The sequence below is a fragment of the Notothenia coriiceps genome, unplaced genomic scaffold, assembly GCF_000735185.1.
Source record: "Notothenia coriiceps isolate Sejong01 unplaced genomic scaffold, NC01 NC01_scaffold00038354, whole genome shotgun sequence".
NCBI classification, from domain to species: Eukaryota; Metazoa; Chordata; class Actinopteri; order Perciformes; family Nototheniidae; genus Notothenia; species Notothenia coriiceps.
In genome coordinates this window covers 355,267-372,212 of record NW_011371055.1, presented here as the reverse complement: position 1 = coordinate 372,212, position 16,946 = coordinate 355,267, and the positions used below count along the sequence as shown (strand labels likewise).

Sequence of the window (16,946 nt, the reverse complement as noted above, 5' to 3'; positions counted from 1 at the left end):
GGAGTTATAAAACGCTGAAAGCAATCCAGTCACTCATGAGTCAATGTCAGATCCTCGTAACCCACAGTAAGAGCACATTTTCACAGACTGACTCCCTTCTCCCTCCCTGCCGCTGCACACACACATAAAAGAGGCCTCTCTCTCTCTCATCACCATTTAATTTCAACTACTTCCATGTTCCAGGAATGGCGTTGATGCCCTTGTCTCACTTGGAATGGTGAAGTGTTACACAAACTTGCCAGATCCATTATTTACCTGAATTTGGCTGCATTTAGACCATGATTCTTAAAAGCAACCATGCAGCACTTTCAGCCTCACTGTATTCTATTAAGATGAATGCCCCCAGGTTTCTAAAGTGACTCCACAGTATATTTAAATCCAAAGCTCTAGCCAGGTGCTCCTATTACCACACAATGAAATAACAGTGTGCGGGTCCAAATTATTCAAAGCACCTGTTGCAGACATGTATATGAAAACTTGCAGGTCAGAGTCTTCTACTGTAATTTGCAAAGCCCAGTCCAAGTTGTTAAGGATAATGCAATTCCCACTGGCATTTTCAGAACAGTATCATAATGAATACATTAACACAGAAGGATTTACAAATATTATTTCTGCCACGTTTGAGCGCTCAAATAAAAAACGAAAACAATTAAAGGGTCCCTATTGTGCTAATCTTTAGGTTCATATTTCTATTTTGTGTCTCTACTGTGACGTGTTTTCATACTTTAATGTGTGCTGCAGCATCTCTTTTCACCCTCAGCTCTGATTGGTTAGCTGGCCGGCTCTGTTGGGATTTGTCAACCGCTTAGAGATGTCCCACAACTTAATCACGTACAGTTTGTTGGAGCTCTAGCCAATTGAAACGCACGTGTTACATAGTGATGTCATTGTATTTTGGAATTAAACAAAGGAGTCCAATCGAGGCGTTTCAGGCAGGGGGGGGGCAGACCATTGACATGCACAAAAAACCTATACAACACGCTAGAGGAAATGGAAACCTCCCAAAAGCATAATAGGGCCTCTTTAAAGACGTTAAACTGCTTTTGGGCTGTAACTTAAATGAATTAACTTCATACTCCATCTTGCTAGGCATTATTTGATGGCATTCTGCAAACAGGCATAGAAGTATAACTGCTTCGTTTTCAAGGAGTACATTCACTTGTCAAACCACTGATGCATGTACAGAACTCAGTCTGACAGCCAGTGAAATAGTTTGATACATTTTAATGGTGTACCCACTGCCTTAATACCACAAAGCAGTGAAACAGTGAATTAAAAAAAAAAAAAGAATACGGTAGGAAGCAAGGAAAGAGAGAAGAGAGCGATCAAGCGTACCGTGGAGAGCAGACATTTATATTGTTCTCTATACATGGGTCTGTTTAATGAAAGAAGACTCTTACAAAGTTACTTCTGTTGAAGTCAGTGATGTGATTGAAGGGGATGTGCTCTGTAATCCTGAGTGACAGGACACTAGATCGCTCAGACCTGTGTGTGTGTGTGTGTGTGTGTGTGTGTGTGTGTGTCTCCTTTTGTTTCTCTCTCTCTCTTGCGTGCTCTCTCTCTCTCTCTCTCTCTCTCTCTCTCTGTGTGTGTGTGTGTGTGTGTGTGTGTGAGTGTGAGTGTGAGTGTGAGTGTGTGTGAAGCATTCGAGTGAGTGCATCTCCAAACTGTAGTGCTCGTCAAAGCCAGGAGTCATTCCGCTTTGTTTTGTACTGCTGGTCACGACTCAAGGATGGATATTAACCAAATGAGCACACACAAGGGCACACATTCGATCACACAGATGTGCTCGCAACGCAGTGTGTGTCTAACGTTGTGCGTCCATGAGCACAGAATCGTAGATACGGATCTATATAAAGCCAAAAAAACTAAGGATTGTTCTGTTTAATGAACTAAAATAGGTGCTTTGCCTTGGAGCACACCACTTCCACCAATAACTTTGTGTTTCTCTCTTGCTGCTGTTATTTTGTATGCGTCTGTATTATTAACGAGAGAAACACACAAAAAAAACCTGTATGCTGGCCGATAACACTTATGATTCAGTCTCAGGCTATTATTGATAAAAGAATCAGTCCTCAATCTTAAAAAAAGGATTTCTAGAATTTGTTTCTTAATGCTTGACATAAATCAGTTCTGTTGTCAGGATTCCTATGCACACTTCTACTCAAAACCTAGAATTGTGTTCAAATGGGATTATCTCACAATACTGACATAATGTTTTTTGAAGAAAATTAAGCAAAAATACATTAAATAAGCCCAAAAAACAACGGCATAAAACACAAAAAAGGAAGTGATGATAGGTAAACAGTGTGTGCAATGTTTATGTATATGTTCATGTGTTGTGTGTTTAAGGTCTTTACCACTCCTCCATCAGGGTTGCGGATATATCCATATCCGATAGTTTTGTCGATAAAGAAGCCATAGTCTGAACGACGTAGGTGACCAACAGGAGTGCCGTTACGGTGAACTGCTTCCAAACCAAACATGGGTACTTTTCTGAGGGAGAGACAGAGGAGGAGAGTATTTAACAGTCAAACAAACACACATTCATTTTGCACACTCAGCTAATTTATTGTCATGTTGAAATGTTTCTTTAAAACACAATTAATTTGATCTGATTCCAACACTGACTCGCTCATGCACACACATACACAAAATCCCTTTTATACAAATACTATTATAATACGCATATTCACACTAATTATATCTGTCGGGACCAAACAGAATGTGCCCACTTTGATAAAATGTCTCTCTCGTAAAGAAAGCAATGTTTTCATCTCAGAAAATCTCCTCAAGATCAGAGGGAAAACATTTGTTTTTGTTTGACCATCATGCGTTTGTAAGATTTGTCTTCCCACAACTCATTCGAGAGTGTAAACTTCCAGCTGAAGATTAAAAATTAATATCAACCGAACCGTGATTTGGTGTAATTGCATTCTAGCGTCTGAACCAAGTGGAACATTTTGAATGGTTAATGTGTTTTTCGGACAAAGATCTAATGGAATAAAATAATTTGCAGAGTGTTAAATGTCTTAAAACAGAAACCACAGAAGGGAAAATCTATAAATATTAAATTAAACTGCATCTCCATCCTGACACACAATATACCCGTACACACGGTCTTCTTCAAAATCAGTATCACTGCACATTTGGTAAATGTATTAGTAAGTAAATTAAGACAATTCTTTAAATTATTTTAGGCTTATGTCAAGAAATCTATTTATGGAGGAAGTCTAATTGGCTGCAGGAAGCTTTATTTTAACTTTTTTTTTTACGTCAGTGCTCAAATGTGCGATTGTTGTAAAGATAATTTAATTCCTAGTAGCATATAATCTCAGTCTTTACTTACTCATCAATGGTGAAGCAGACGATGCGCCTCCTCAGCCCCTCCTCCTTCTGTTTCTCCAGCCTATCACGGCCCTGGAATGGGATGGAGCTCTTCATTTTGCAGGTGAAGCCTAACCCTGACTCAAGGGGTGTGTCATCGGGGCGAAGGTCTGCGTGCCAATGCCTGTAGCCTGATTATTAGGGGGAAAAGGTAGACATTAGGGATGAGAGGCACCAAGGGACTGTTATTTTAGGGGTTAGTGATTTATTTAAATAGTTACCTTTCTCTATGCTGAGTGAGTCTATGGCCCTGTAGCCTGAGTTGATGATGCCGTGCTTTGCCCCAGCAGCCATGACAGCATGGTAGACCGGAAGGCAAGAGTCTTTGGGTATGTGCAGCTCCCAGCCGAGCTCTCCGACAAACGACAGACGCATCGCCCGCACCTGGACCAGAGAGAGGAGGCTTAGAGAGATGGAGAGAGGCTGGTAGAGGCTGTCATGCCTTTGCTTGTGTTCAGACACACACACACGCTACTTTTAAATGAGCAGATCTACCGGTAATGAATCTTAATATAAACAGCAGCCACCATGTGCAGCAACTGGAGAGAGAAAGTCAATAAATCAGCATAGAATACATGGAATAGAATAGAAAAAGATGCAAGGATAAGATAAGGTTCACGCACATTGAAGTGTAATGTCCCTTTAGAATTGAATGTCCAATTAGGTTGAATCCTAAAAAAAGACCTTTATGGGGATAAAAGGTGGAAATGACTGCAGTGAGTAAGGGGGATGGAGGTGACAGGGAAAACAGAATACAAACAGAAAGAGCAGGGAAGTTGGCAGGGCCTGAGAGGCGGGAAAAGGTGTACCAGATAATGAACAATACAACTGAGAAGTAAGAAAAGTAAATGCTCCAGATCAAAAAAGAAAAAGGATGAATGTTATCATCAAAAACTACTCCATTGTGAATATTTGGCATGGAAACATTTTACTCAACCCTTCCATTGTAGAGTTTTGAAGAATGCAGCACAAACAGTGTTAAATATGGCAAAGCTTTCCCCCAAAACGACTAAATGTAATATATAATAATGCAAAATGGTGTATTTAAAACTACAAGTAAACTAGAAAAAGGATGGAAATAGCTGAAGATACTGCAATGAACTTATGGAAGCAATCAATTAGGAGAGAGTATCTTGTCTTTTTGTTTTTGCACCTCTGAAACACAAACGACTTCCTTGTGTTTCTCCTACATCTATAGGACTCACTAACGTTGAATCAAAGGCAGGCTGAAACTTCACTTTAGTGAATAGAAAATAATCCACTATGTCATGCAGTTTGCAACAACAGCTGTGTGGATTTCCATGGGAGTGCTTAATCTTTTCTCAAGAGTTGAAGATGACTTCTGTGTCAGGCATATATAATCACAATACAAACACTGAGAATAACACCTAGGTTCAAGGATACCAGAATGATTAGGATGCAAAATTATTTATTTAAAACAAGTAGGAATGCTTCAGAAAAAAAAGGAAAGGAAGCGAGCGAGAAAATGTGGGAGGGAGTGAGAAAAAGAGAGAAAACTCTCCAACAGTTTCCCCAGTGGGTGCTGTGACAGCCAGGCCATCTGGCCAGCCAGGGATCACCCTGGGCCCCATATGTACGCCATGAAACTCTGGGGAGGACAGTACATGTAGGCCCACGCAATAAAAAACTCTCCGCCAGATACACAGTCGATAAACTCACGCAAACCCTATGCACATACATCTACCAGGCAAACATGAAATATAGACTCAGAGCACAGACACAAGTAAAATATTGCATACAAACATGAATTAATCACCGAACACGCATGCCAGCACACTGCATCAACTGGGAGGAGAGAGAGTCTAATGAGATACGAGGGGGGCACGGGGCAGAGGGAGAGAGAGAGAGAGAAAGAGCGCTCTACTCTCGCAGGAGTGCAGCCATTAAAATGTCACCCGGACGAAGCCAGCAACCAGCTGGAACACAGCACAAGCAGCGCACACACGCGTGCACACTAACACTTCTGCAGAGCTGTGAGAAGATGCTGACTGCAATCACCGGAGCGTTGAAAAATGTATTCAAAAGCAACTAAGACAGAGCGAGTGTGTGTCGACATATGCGTCGCTGCATGGGCCGGTACTACATGCTCCGTTTGATCCAAGGCCAGGAACAATGTGGAGGTCAAACTGAGCAGCCGAGGCTTCAGTACCTTACAGCACCTGATGGTGTATGCATGTTAGTGAGTGACCACCGCATTCTGGAGCCAAACTGTTTGCTTTTGGCTCGACTGTTTCCAACATGGTGGCTGGCAAAGAAATTCTCAGTTTACGGCCAAACAGTACAGAAACAAATATTTGTTGTATGCCTTCGTTCATTTTCGTAGAATGCTGAATGCAGTAACTGTGCAGGAATATATATTTTTTACATTATTATAGTTTTCTTCAAATAGTTTTCTATCTGTGTTTTACATTTTTGTTTTGTTTTTTCCGTCTGCACCACAACACCAAGTCAAATTACTCGTATGTGTTAATATACCTGTTTCTGATTCTTGTGATTCTGAGTAAGAAGTGGGGTCAACCACATATTGCCTTTGGTTGTAGTTAAGACATCTCCATTAGAATTTGCTTCGCAGCCAGAAGCAAATGCTTTACTCGCCCCTTCGTACATATACTGTAGAGCGTAATTTAACAGGAGGTTGTTGCCAGTATTAATTTGGCTTATTTGACCGTTCCCCCAACTGTTTGGAAAACCGAATAAAGTATAAATATATGGTTTTCCAAGTGCTTGTAAACAGCTGTGCAGTTACTCTATTTATGAGTTTGGAGTTATTGGACCTGAGGGGAGGAAGTAGAAAGAGATAGAAGGCAGTGAGGTTTAGAAAAGAAAGGTCAGGACAGACATCTATCACACACATGCATGCACATAGTCTCAGATTTCAGCTCACTTAATGTGTGTGTGTTCACCTGATGCCCTGCTGCGCTGACAACTTTGTGGGTGGAGAAGGGGAAAGCTTCGTTGCTCAGGTCGGCGTCCAACACCTCCTGCAGCACCTCTCGACTGCACATACAGAGAAACACAGAAACAGAGATGCTCAGTCAAAAATATTTAGCACCGGCACCTGTGCAACTGCTGTGGAGAAAGATACTAGATTTGCTTACTCGAATATCAGATGTTCAAGAAAGCAAAACAAAACAAACACTTATTATATTTGCTATAGAACCATTTTCCCCTCTCCCACAAACACATCAAGAATGAATATTACATAAAGATGAGTCAACAGAAAGAAACACTAAGTTTAGCTTCCTATGCTGCGTGTGTGTTTGTGAGTGGGCAGGTATACAGGCAATATTTTTGAAACAGTGTGGCATGAAGCCAAGGCTGAAGATATTTGGGGAGGAGGTCCAGGTTATGCTTGCGTGTGATGTACATGCTTGTGTATCTGTGTGGGGGCGTCCTACTTTTTTTCCTACAGCAATTGATGTGTTCATAGTTGGATGTAGAAACGGGGATGTTCGTATGTGAATAAAACATTTCTTGCATATATGCATGGGTGAGCCAGTACTGTATAATGCACAGGCTAATATTCACTTCGGGCTGTTCTCCAGTTTCTGTCTTCCCTTGAGTAACTCACTGAACTCCCAGGACCAAGAGCAAGGCCAATTAGCTATATGCAATCAGTGACCGGGTGTGTGTGTGTGTGTGTGTGTGTGTGTGTGTGTGTGTGTGTGTGTGTGTGTGTGTGTAGCCGGAGTCTAGCAAACCACCAATTTGTTTCTCTGACTTGCCACTTAACTGTGGCTCTCAGCTGTGAATCAGATTATGAATACATACAGTACAGAAACACATATGTCTTCTCTCACATGATTTAATATATTATCAATATGGTTCATAATTACAAGGCAACAGACGAGCACCCTGTTGCAAGCTGTGCGAGCAAAAAGCTGCAAATCCAGATACTCCTTCTTCCGGAGAATTGGAATTCTCTCGGGGAGAGATGAATTATTTTGAACGCAGCAATTTTCCATCTCCTCAAACTTTAAAGAGATCAATTGGCTATCTTAGAAAACAAACCCCAAACATTAGAGGGTCGATTTTAGCAATTCCTCATTTGTGGCAGAAACAATAACATGGTAGCTGGGATTCATTACGAGATGCAATACAGACGCTAATCTTGTTTATATTACTGATATACGCAAACATGTGATTTTAATACAGACACTCACAAGCTAAATGCACTTTGGATGTTCAGAAAAACTTAATGAGCTACATAATCAACCTTTTATGAGCATGTGGGAAGTCATAATCACACACACAGTATATATTGGCTTTCTGCTGCTAGTGACGCACTGATTTCTGGTTTGACGTAAGCAATAAGAGCAAGAGCAACAGAACAATCTGACAAAGGGAAAGAGGACACAGAGAATAGGCGATTGAGAAGAGAGATTTAAAAAAAGAGCTGGATAAGATCTACAGAGACATGTGTCTGACAGTGAAGAAACAGAGGAGAACAGAAGATGAGAGAAAAGCCTCAAGGAGAAGAAGAAATCGACATAGCCCACACAGAAAACAGTGTGGCCTAACCCTGCTGCTGGGGAGAGGGAACAACAAAGACGCAGGGTGCATGGAGGGTGGGGGGGGCAGAGGAGGTGAGAGGGGAGGAAAAGATAGACGAGGAGTTCAGAGACAGAGATCGGGGAGAGGTAAAAGGTGGCCCTACTTGCTATCTGAGTAGAGTACAACAAAAGGAAAACTGCAAGAAGAGAGTGACAAGCTTGGACTACAGCCCATGTCCAAATGTGAGGTACTGTTTTCCCACGTACAGAACAAGATTTCTCCTCCTGACAAATAAATCAATAGATGATGGTTCGGATGGATGAGGGTAAAAGGGAAACTGTGAGTCTTATGTTCGGTTATGTTTCATTTAAAAAACTGAAGTTATATGGAGAAAATACATCACAGTCCCTGGTTGTCCTCCATCAGTAAAATCAGCAGGCTGTAAAATGTCACAGGTGTAATACAAATTCAGTAAACAGAGTTTTTGACATTTATACTTTGAAGGTCATCACTGTAGTGTTAACACAGGGGAGTCCTTATGGCAGGGATGTGGGATAAGAGATATGATTCTATAGGATTACCTTTCATTACTAATATCATGCAGAGAAAAGTAGAGTGTACGGATTAGAGACCTAAAATAACATCACCAGTGTCTACTATAATGGTTATCCTATAATATTCCTGGATTAATTATTTGGTCATGAGGAAAAAGTTATTACAAAATACCTAAAGCTGAGTCATTTTAAAGGTCATAACCCAGAGAAGCGCAGAGTATTAGACAAATGAAGGGGAAGTTAAGCAATCACCAAATGTATTACAATTCATAAAATGATGGATGGTTGATAAGATATTCCACTCAGGGTTATAATCATAATGTGCTGCAGGTCTCCCTTGAAAAAGAGATCATTGATCTCAATGGGATTTTACCTGGTTAAATAAAGGCTACAAACAAACAAACAAACAAACAAACAAACATAAACCTAAGCTAAAACTGAAAGAGTTAGCAGTGACAAATATTGTCATCATATGGAACTTAATGGCCTTTTGGAAAAAATAAACCGAACAATGTTTTTTCTGGTTTAAACCAAAATAAATTATATAGATTATAAAGAATTGGTTCCAGTTGTTTTCCTATAAAAGCAGACAGTATAAATTTCTTTCAATTCTTCCTCGAGTAAACAACAGAAAATGAAAAAAGTAATTCTTTACAGCAGATGAAATGATGCCGCAATTGAAAAAACGAATTAATACAAATGATAGTATTAGATCTTTGCTACAGTAGGTGACTTACTAATAGACAAACATTGCCATGTAGTTGCTCATGCCTTTAACTTTTCGCGTTAGCATGATTCAGGTGAAATATTGACGAGTCAGGCCCATGAACCTCACCCTAACCCAAGATGCAAACTGTTGTTGACTCATAGAGCGCCATTGATTTGTATCATTACCACTCACCCAGATGAGAAATAGATTTAAATTAGCTTTGAACGGTTTACAGCATCAAATAGCCAATGGCTCCATTAAACGGCAGAAACCTCTTTAACCCCCATGTTTCTGTCTCCTGTTTTCAATCACCCTCCGTCCCTGCACACTGCCTCTCACCTTTACGCCTATGGCCTCGAGAATGGGCACTTAACCCGCTTTCCTCTTATTGATCGTACAGCTCTTCCTCTCTGTTTCACAATTGCTTGTGATTACGATGTGAATCATAACCCTTCTATTCTTTTTTTTTTTATTCTCTTCTCCAACCCTCTTCTTTTGTCCTTTTCTTCACCTGGATCCATGAATCATAAAAATGTCTCCATTCATTCGTAGCCGTCTTCCATCACTCTTTTGTTTCCTCACCTCTTGGGTCCCTGGATGCTGATCATCCCCATGTCCTCAGAGTGGTCCGTTAGCTGGCAGTTGAAGCCTTCATCCTGAAGAACGGTTCTGATGTGGTTCCAGTTGTGTTCTGCCACGCCTCCTCCAATGGCCAGGTAGTATACATCACCTGGAGCAAAGACAGGAAATACATTAAAATTGGTTAAGTGGAGTAAAGACGGCTGACAGAAGAAACACACAACAACAACACAAATACTATGGCATATTCTGCTGTTACACATTTTGTTGAACATAGCTTCCAAAAAAAGGGGTTGGGACCACATCTCTTTTTTACTCTTTATTTTGCCTCTCCCTCCCAAACACTACTTGTGCTACAGTACGATGATAGCATCAAAATGGCAGCACAGAGCTCTGCAACCGGCTCCCGAAAGTTTTGGTGTCTGTTTCTCCATAAGAGGAAACTCCAGAGAGATTCAGTAATACATGTCTGGAGAAGATTCCGTTTTGAGACATCTGCGACAAGCAACAGTATCAGAGTGGAAAGTAATAACCATTTTTTACCTGCTTATGTTGTAAGTTAGCTTGTTAGCTTGTTGCTTGCAGTAGCTTACTTAGTTATTGGTTTTAAATATATCCAATCATCTCTAGTGGGATGTTTTGGTAGTTGTTGGAAGGAAGCTTCAGGGTCTGGTTTACATGCAAAAACCGGCCACACTACCACGTTTGCTGTCAAAAATTTGATTGATGTAAACTCTGTAGGCCTACTGCTCTGCGCTGAAGGTTTCCTGTTTCTTTGCAGATGTTGTGTCAACAGCTACACAACAACGATTGCCTTTCAATGTTATGACATACCAAATCTAGCTGTGTTTGAAACACAGATTTTAGGAGAGTGCACAGTCATCGCCCTTTTTCAGCACAGAAATGTGAAATTCTCTGCACATGTATTATTCAGTTTAGACAGGTTCATAGATTTTAGGGGATTTAAAAATAAGAAAACACATTATTAAATGGAGAGGGAATTTAAGTACAATGACAAATAAGATGGCATTAAACACAACAAAAGAGATACAGGTAGGAGCAAAATGGTGGATAAAGACACAACAATACGTTAAACAGAGCTAAAGAACCATAAATCCAAAATGAGATACAATGTAATGACAGATACTTCCAACAACAGATAAATAAATTGTTCAAATTAAAATAAACAACACTGATGTGATGATAAAGAGAAAACTGTAACAATGGAGAGAGCAACAGATATAGCAGTATCACAGACAAAACACACTGTGGCTCACCATTGGACTGTGGGGCCAGGGGCATGTTGGCGGCACCAGGCTCCAGTCTGCTCACCGTCAGGTCAGCCTCCGTCCCTCCTCCCTTATTCAGCATGCAGGTATACACAGTGGAGCCTAAAACACACAAATAAACAATGAATTCCTCTGGCAGAAATTGTGGGCCAATTTAAAGTGTGCAGTCTCACAGAACGTAATCTCAAAACGAAAAATAAACCCGAACTTTAGGTCAATCTTCAGTAACCCATTATTTGTGAGGTAACTAGCTTCTGACCTTTTGTCTGCATTTCCCCCGCCCCCACCTTTGAGTAGGAATATAATATTTTTTAATAAACTCAAGTGTTCTTTTACTTCTTTCACAACTTGCTTTAAAGGGGCAATAATTGTAAACCTCTGCTTCTAGAAATACACAACAATTTAACCTTTTATTTTTGTAAAATAGTACCAAGGAAACATGATTACATAGCTTAATGAACATATTCATAAAGATAACATGACTGAAATATTTCACTTATGGTAGAAGTCTGTATTTATTTACAGAAGACAAATAATAACATTCCCGTCGTCCACGGCCAACGAGATCTTCAGTGATGTGATAATGTGTGTCTGTCCCTCTGTCATCTCTCATTGAAATAAATGATTGATGTTACAAGTAAACTGTCAATGCTGCTAAAGGAAAGGCTGTGTGAATGTGTTAGCGTAGCATAAGTCGGCCCGCTGAGACATTAAATATTCTCGGAGCAAGTGTGACCACTGTGATTGCTGTAAGTGGGAAAGCAAGGTCAAATGATGCGTCATTTAAGATGTTGAGAAAGCATTTGAAAAACCACCTTCGTAGGTGGGGTGAGATCTACAGTAGATGGCATAATGAGTGGAGGATAACAAAGTGGTATTAGATGTAAGCACAAAAGAAAATATGAAAACAGTTTACAGAAAGTAAACAGCAGCAGTGCAAGCTGAAATGGTTACTCGAACAATTGAATGCACTTTTTTCTTAATGTAATTTAAGATGGAAAAGCGGTGGCTTATGAAAAACTTTTCCATAATTAATTATTATCTTTGAGAGTGAATAATGCTGTATTTAATAACTGTATGTCTACATTTTATATGTTATGCTATTAAATTAGTTATTACTGTATTTTCAAAACTGTACAGTGTTGAGTTTAATAGTTAAAATTGAAAAATGGCAAAAACTTCACATCCATAAATTGAAGCCGATTATATTGTGTCTGTATGCGCCTAGACGGTTATGATGTTATTGATCAATTTGCTAAAAACTGGAATCACCTCTTATACCTATGTTTTTCTTGGTCCCTTTAATAATTGCTATTATAACAAAGATAAGATTACGACATAATTCAGTCATCAAATGTATTTATTTACATTTGAAATAGTTTTTGCTCAAAAAGAAGAAGACTTAAATGATTAAAGATTCCATTTAAACCATGTCGCTACACTGTTGCATGACAGGGGACAATACCGTTGGAACAATTTTTTTCCTTTGAATTTGTTTTGATATTACACAACTGCTTTTACAAGTTAAGTGCTCCCCATGACAAGTAGGGTGGCATGTGCAGGTCTCCTTTCAGTGGTGGAACCTTTGAGAGACATTTTCCAATCCCAGACAAAGAGACTTTAAAACTAAAAGGTATATCTGTCCTGGCATTCTTTCAGAACTTGAGTTTCTGACATCCCTGTCAACACAGAGGAAAGGCATCCTATTCAGGCATAAAAACAGACAGTGGTTGAAGTGAGAAATTGGAGGAAAAAGGGGAGAAATAATAGAATATCCACATAATTATTTTTACCATTCGTACAAAGCTGTCATTGCAAAAAACAGGAACAGCTACAAAAACCAAAAACAAGCATTTAATATTTGTTGTATTTGAGATTTTGTCAAAGATTACTGTTTTCCTAAGAAGTTGGCATCTGTTTAAGTCCTTCCTTCCATGAATTTGCCCTTTTCATTCTGTCAATCTTTCGCCCATCTGTGTGTGTGTGTGTGTGTGTGTATGTATGTGTATGTGTATGTGTGTGTGTGTGTGTGTGTGTGTGTGTGTGTGTGTGTGTGTGTGTGTGTGTGTGTGTGTGTGTGTGTGTGTGTGTGTGTGTGTGTTCTCGCTGCAGCACACTGACCCGACTTCTTGTTGACATCAGCCGTGAACAGCCAATCAGCTGCCTTCTTGGCATCTGGTCCAGTCAGATAGAACTTTCCAAAGTAGGACATGTCGAACACCACCACGCCATTTCTGCACGTGAGGCACTCACTCTTAATCTGCAATCATAAAAGAAAAAACCCAACACACATTTAACCAACAGTCTGTGACTTTTTAAAGATTTTAAAGCTAGATCCTTGAAGGAAAATGTCATTACCACTGTGATTTTAAATGAAAAACAGAGTGCTGCTGACGTTAAGGTTGCCAATTTCCTTCTGTGGCGTGGAGCTAATGTGTTTGTTTGCACTTGATGCACCAATAGCCTTTCTGACTGTTCTCTCGTCACTATCATGATTGTTTCCCATGAGGACACATGTGCCCTTTTCTCACGGGAGCCTTCACACTCATCTGGCTACCATGAGTTTCTTTTTTGACCAATTCACGTTTATCAAAAAGGAAAGCGGCATGTAATCGAAAAACATTACTCTACTGAATCACACTCATCTTCACACATTTACGCTTGATATCTTACCACTTCATGATGCGGAGGGAAGTCAAAGGTGTACTCTTTGCCCAGCAACTCGTTGTATTTGTAGTTTTCATTCTTCTTAACTTCATAAGCCCCATAGTAATCGTAGTCTTTAACCTTCGAAACAGACAAACAAGCAGTTAGAGGCTAATTAATCATCCCTGTTTCCATGTGAGCAGAGGACAAAGCAGTGAGCCAGATTCTGTTTCCTTGTTGTCCGTTTTTGGCAAGCCTTTTGGGAGAATTTGCATCTTAATTGTTTATGTTTCTCAAAGTGCCTATGTCAATACACAGATGTGAATAAATCATTAGCGTGCACATGCTTGTGTACAATAAATGAGTGCAGTGAAAGTGTCTCACAGGAGCAGCCCCATCTTTGTTGAACCAGCCAGGTCTCTCCCAGCCGTGCCTCTCCTGGAACACACAGCCCTGCTCCGTCAGCACCTAGGACAAACAACAACACACACATACAAAGACTTCAAATCAGTACATGCAGCTGACATATATACAACCGTTAACAAATCGGGAATCAGTACATAACCAACGAGTAACATTGATCCAAAACATTTAGCTGAAGGACACTAAAACGCTCCGTGGGGCTGAAAGGCACTCAAAGTTCAAACACAACAACCCTTCACATTACGCATACTGATTTTATCCCATGTTAAAGGTCACCTATTATGCAAAAGCCACTTTTTCATGTCTTTTATACATAAACATGTGTCCCCTCTGTGGAAAGGGATTCTGAAAGTTTCAGGAAAAAATATTTACTCTCTTTGTGTCCTGATCCATTTATATAGAAACCTGTCTGAAAATGAGCTGATCAGATTTTGGTCACTTTATGATGTCAGAACAATTTTTTGGCTTGTGTGACCATTAGCCAATCACCAACCAAGGTAACCCCCCTCCCCACACCTTATCACCTGAATCTCCTCCTAGAGCACCATTGTGTTCTTTTTAACCAAATCTCTCTCAGAGGGGCGTGGGGAGTGGCTCCTTATTTTAATCTAAAGACACAGACAGAGAATCAGCACTTTTGAAACAGGGCTGAAACAGAGGGGATTATGGGATGCTGCAATGATCTATTTGGTGTTTGGAGCCAAACACTTCAGAGACATGTTTTGTATATGTCTGAGACCTATAATATATTGATGAAAAGAAGTATAATAGGGGACCTTTAAGATAAAATATATACAATCACTGATGATGAGGAAGTGCAGCTTTTAACTGAGTACAACACAACAAATATAGTACACTTGTTAATCCTTGATTACTTGACCAGTGTTAAAACAAGATATTTCCGCACTCCCCATCGTCCTTGTTAAAATTGACAGTCGCCCACAGTCGGTAGGTATGTACTGCTATGCTCTCCTCCTAGCAGGCAGCTAGCTGTCTTTTGCCAAAACTTCCCACACCAAGCTATAATTACCCTCTGTGCTACCGAGGTGGAGAAAACGTGGAAGCAGCAGTGTCAGAGCTGGCCTGTTTGTTTTCTGAAATAATCTCGAATTGCCTCCTAAAAGCAGACAGTCTCATTATTTGCAGAGCTCCCTTGGCGGATCAAACTCCTTAAGTAGCTCTTACCCACAATACATGGCGCCGTGATGAGGAGCAAGAGAGAGTATCTTTAACAAAAAGCTCATTTAAAAAATAATAATTAGACTTCTTGTGGTTTTTTTTTCTGAGTTACTCAGCCACCCTTGCATTTATCTGAGGCACTCCGACAGCAGGAAGGCTAGTTGCTAGGTGATGGCCCTCGACGAGTGATTAGCAGGGGTCTAATGGGCTGGCAGCCTAGGGTTGGACCAACCCACTCTCACAGGGAGCATGCTCTCCTTCAAGCAACAGTCCGTCTACCTGAGAGCGACTATTTGTGTCCTTTCAGTGCTCTTTACTGTAGCCGGCTAGCATAAGATCTGATGTCATAATTATACTGAACATAACATGATAATACCTGATCCGGCACTTGTTATGCAAATGTAAGTATTCATTGCTGGCTAGAGGGATCTGTAATAGTGAGAAATTGAGTCATACTGATACAGTGTTGTACAACAGGATGGAAGATATGCCTGTATATAACACTGCATGCTGACAACCTGTTGAGCATTTAAAGTGTTAACCAATTTCTATGTTAAAAAGTATCTTCAAATGCTATTGCAAATGGAAATCACCAATTAAATGTGGCCTACACATTTTTGTAATGATTAAGTTTGCACTGCAGTGGAACACAGAAGCAAACTCTGGCCACGGTACATCTTTCACGTATTTCTATTGCTGCCTGCACGCGCGTCATACGTCAATGGTGTGATTCTCTCAAGACAGATGGTACTCTCTTTTGGAAAACACAGGGGATACAAAGTGACCTTGACAGCAATACTTGGATTATGCTGCAAGTAAGGCTTTCTAAGAAAAAGCAGTGCATCTGTTTTATCTCAAGTTCTTGTGAGCTGTCAATCATACAAATTAAGTCCATCCTTTTGAAGTACAACATGTGTTTTTAAAATCAGTTCAACAAATAAAGCACACAGTTATGAATCTAAAACAGAAGTACATTCAAACACTTGTTATGAAGACACAATCTACTTACTGAAAAACATTTAAATAAAAATGAACATCACGTAATGTTAGTGCTCATTCTGTACAACATCTTAAAGAACCTTCTGGGAAATCTGGTCGATTATGCATGAAAGGTGTCAGAGAAGCTTAATAAAACAAGCTGTAAGAAAGCAGTAAGCATGATCTACAAAACACATTGACAGCATCACTAATGCAATTTGTTTGACAGTAATCCGTTCTGAAAGAATGCCCTCATGCGTAAGCGGGGGTGAAAACCGCAACAGTTAAATAACAGGTAAATAAAGTCTGGAACAGGAAAGCAAGGGTATGTGGGTCATTAATGCATAAAATATGGCGGCGAGGCCCATTAGGAGTTTGTGTCTGGCTAAGGAGAGAAAGGAAGCAGAAAGACATCCGAGAACCGGTAACCGAAGCTAAGTGTATCATTTATACTCATGTTGGCAAGGATGGCATTAATAAGTGTAGCTGCAGGGGATAAGTTACACTGCTGTCTGCCGGAGTCTGAATCAGCTTTTTGCCTCCAGATTTGTGCAGAGAAGACAGGAGGAGAGACACATATAAACATACTGAGAGTAATGAGCGAGAAGGGGTCACAGTTTGACAGATGATATCTTTTTAACACTTACATCAACAGTGCTTCAAGACGAGCTCGGCAAAATATTAAAG

General features: G+C 40.2%; 1 protein-coding gene across 1 annotated transcript in view; it reads right to left on the bottom strand.

Moving 5' to 3' along the window:
- Positions 1-16,946, bottom strand: part of sardh (sarcosine dehydrogenase) — a 39,340-nt gene that overhangs the window by 2,258 nt on the left and 20,136 nt on the right. The window contains exons 14-22 of the mRNA XM_010797764.1: positions 14,064-14,147; positions 13,707-13,820; positions 13,155-13,293; positions 11,022-11,135; positions 9,748-9,895; positions 6,312-6,405; positions 3,609-3,771; positions 3,350-3,518; positions 2,361-2,496 (exon numbers count right to left, since the gene is read on the bottom strand). Coding sequence (XP_010796066.1) covers positions 2,361-2,496; positions 3,350-3,518; positions 3,609-3,771; positions 6,312-6,405; positions 9,748-9,895; positions 11,022-11,135; positions 13,155-13,293; positions 13,707-13,820; positions 14,064-14,147 — 1,161 coding nt within the window. The remainder of the gene's footprint in view (positions 1-2,360; positions 2,497-3,349; positions 3,519-3,608; positions 3,772-6,311; positions 6,406-9,747; positions 9,896-11,021; positions 11,136-13,154; positions 13,294-13,706; positions 13,821-14,063; positions 14,148-16,946) is intronic.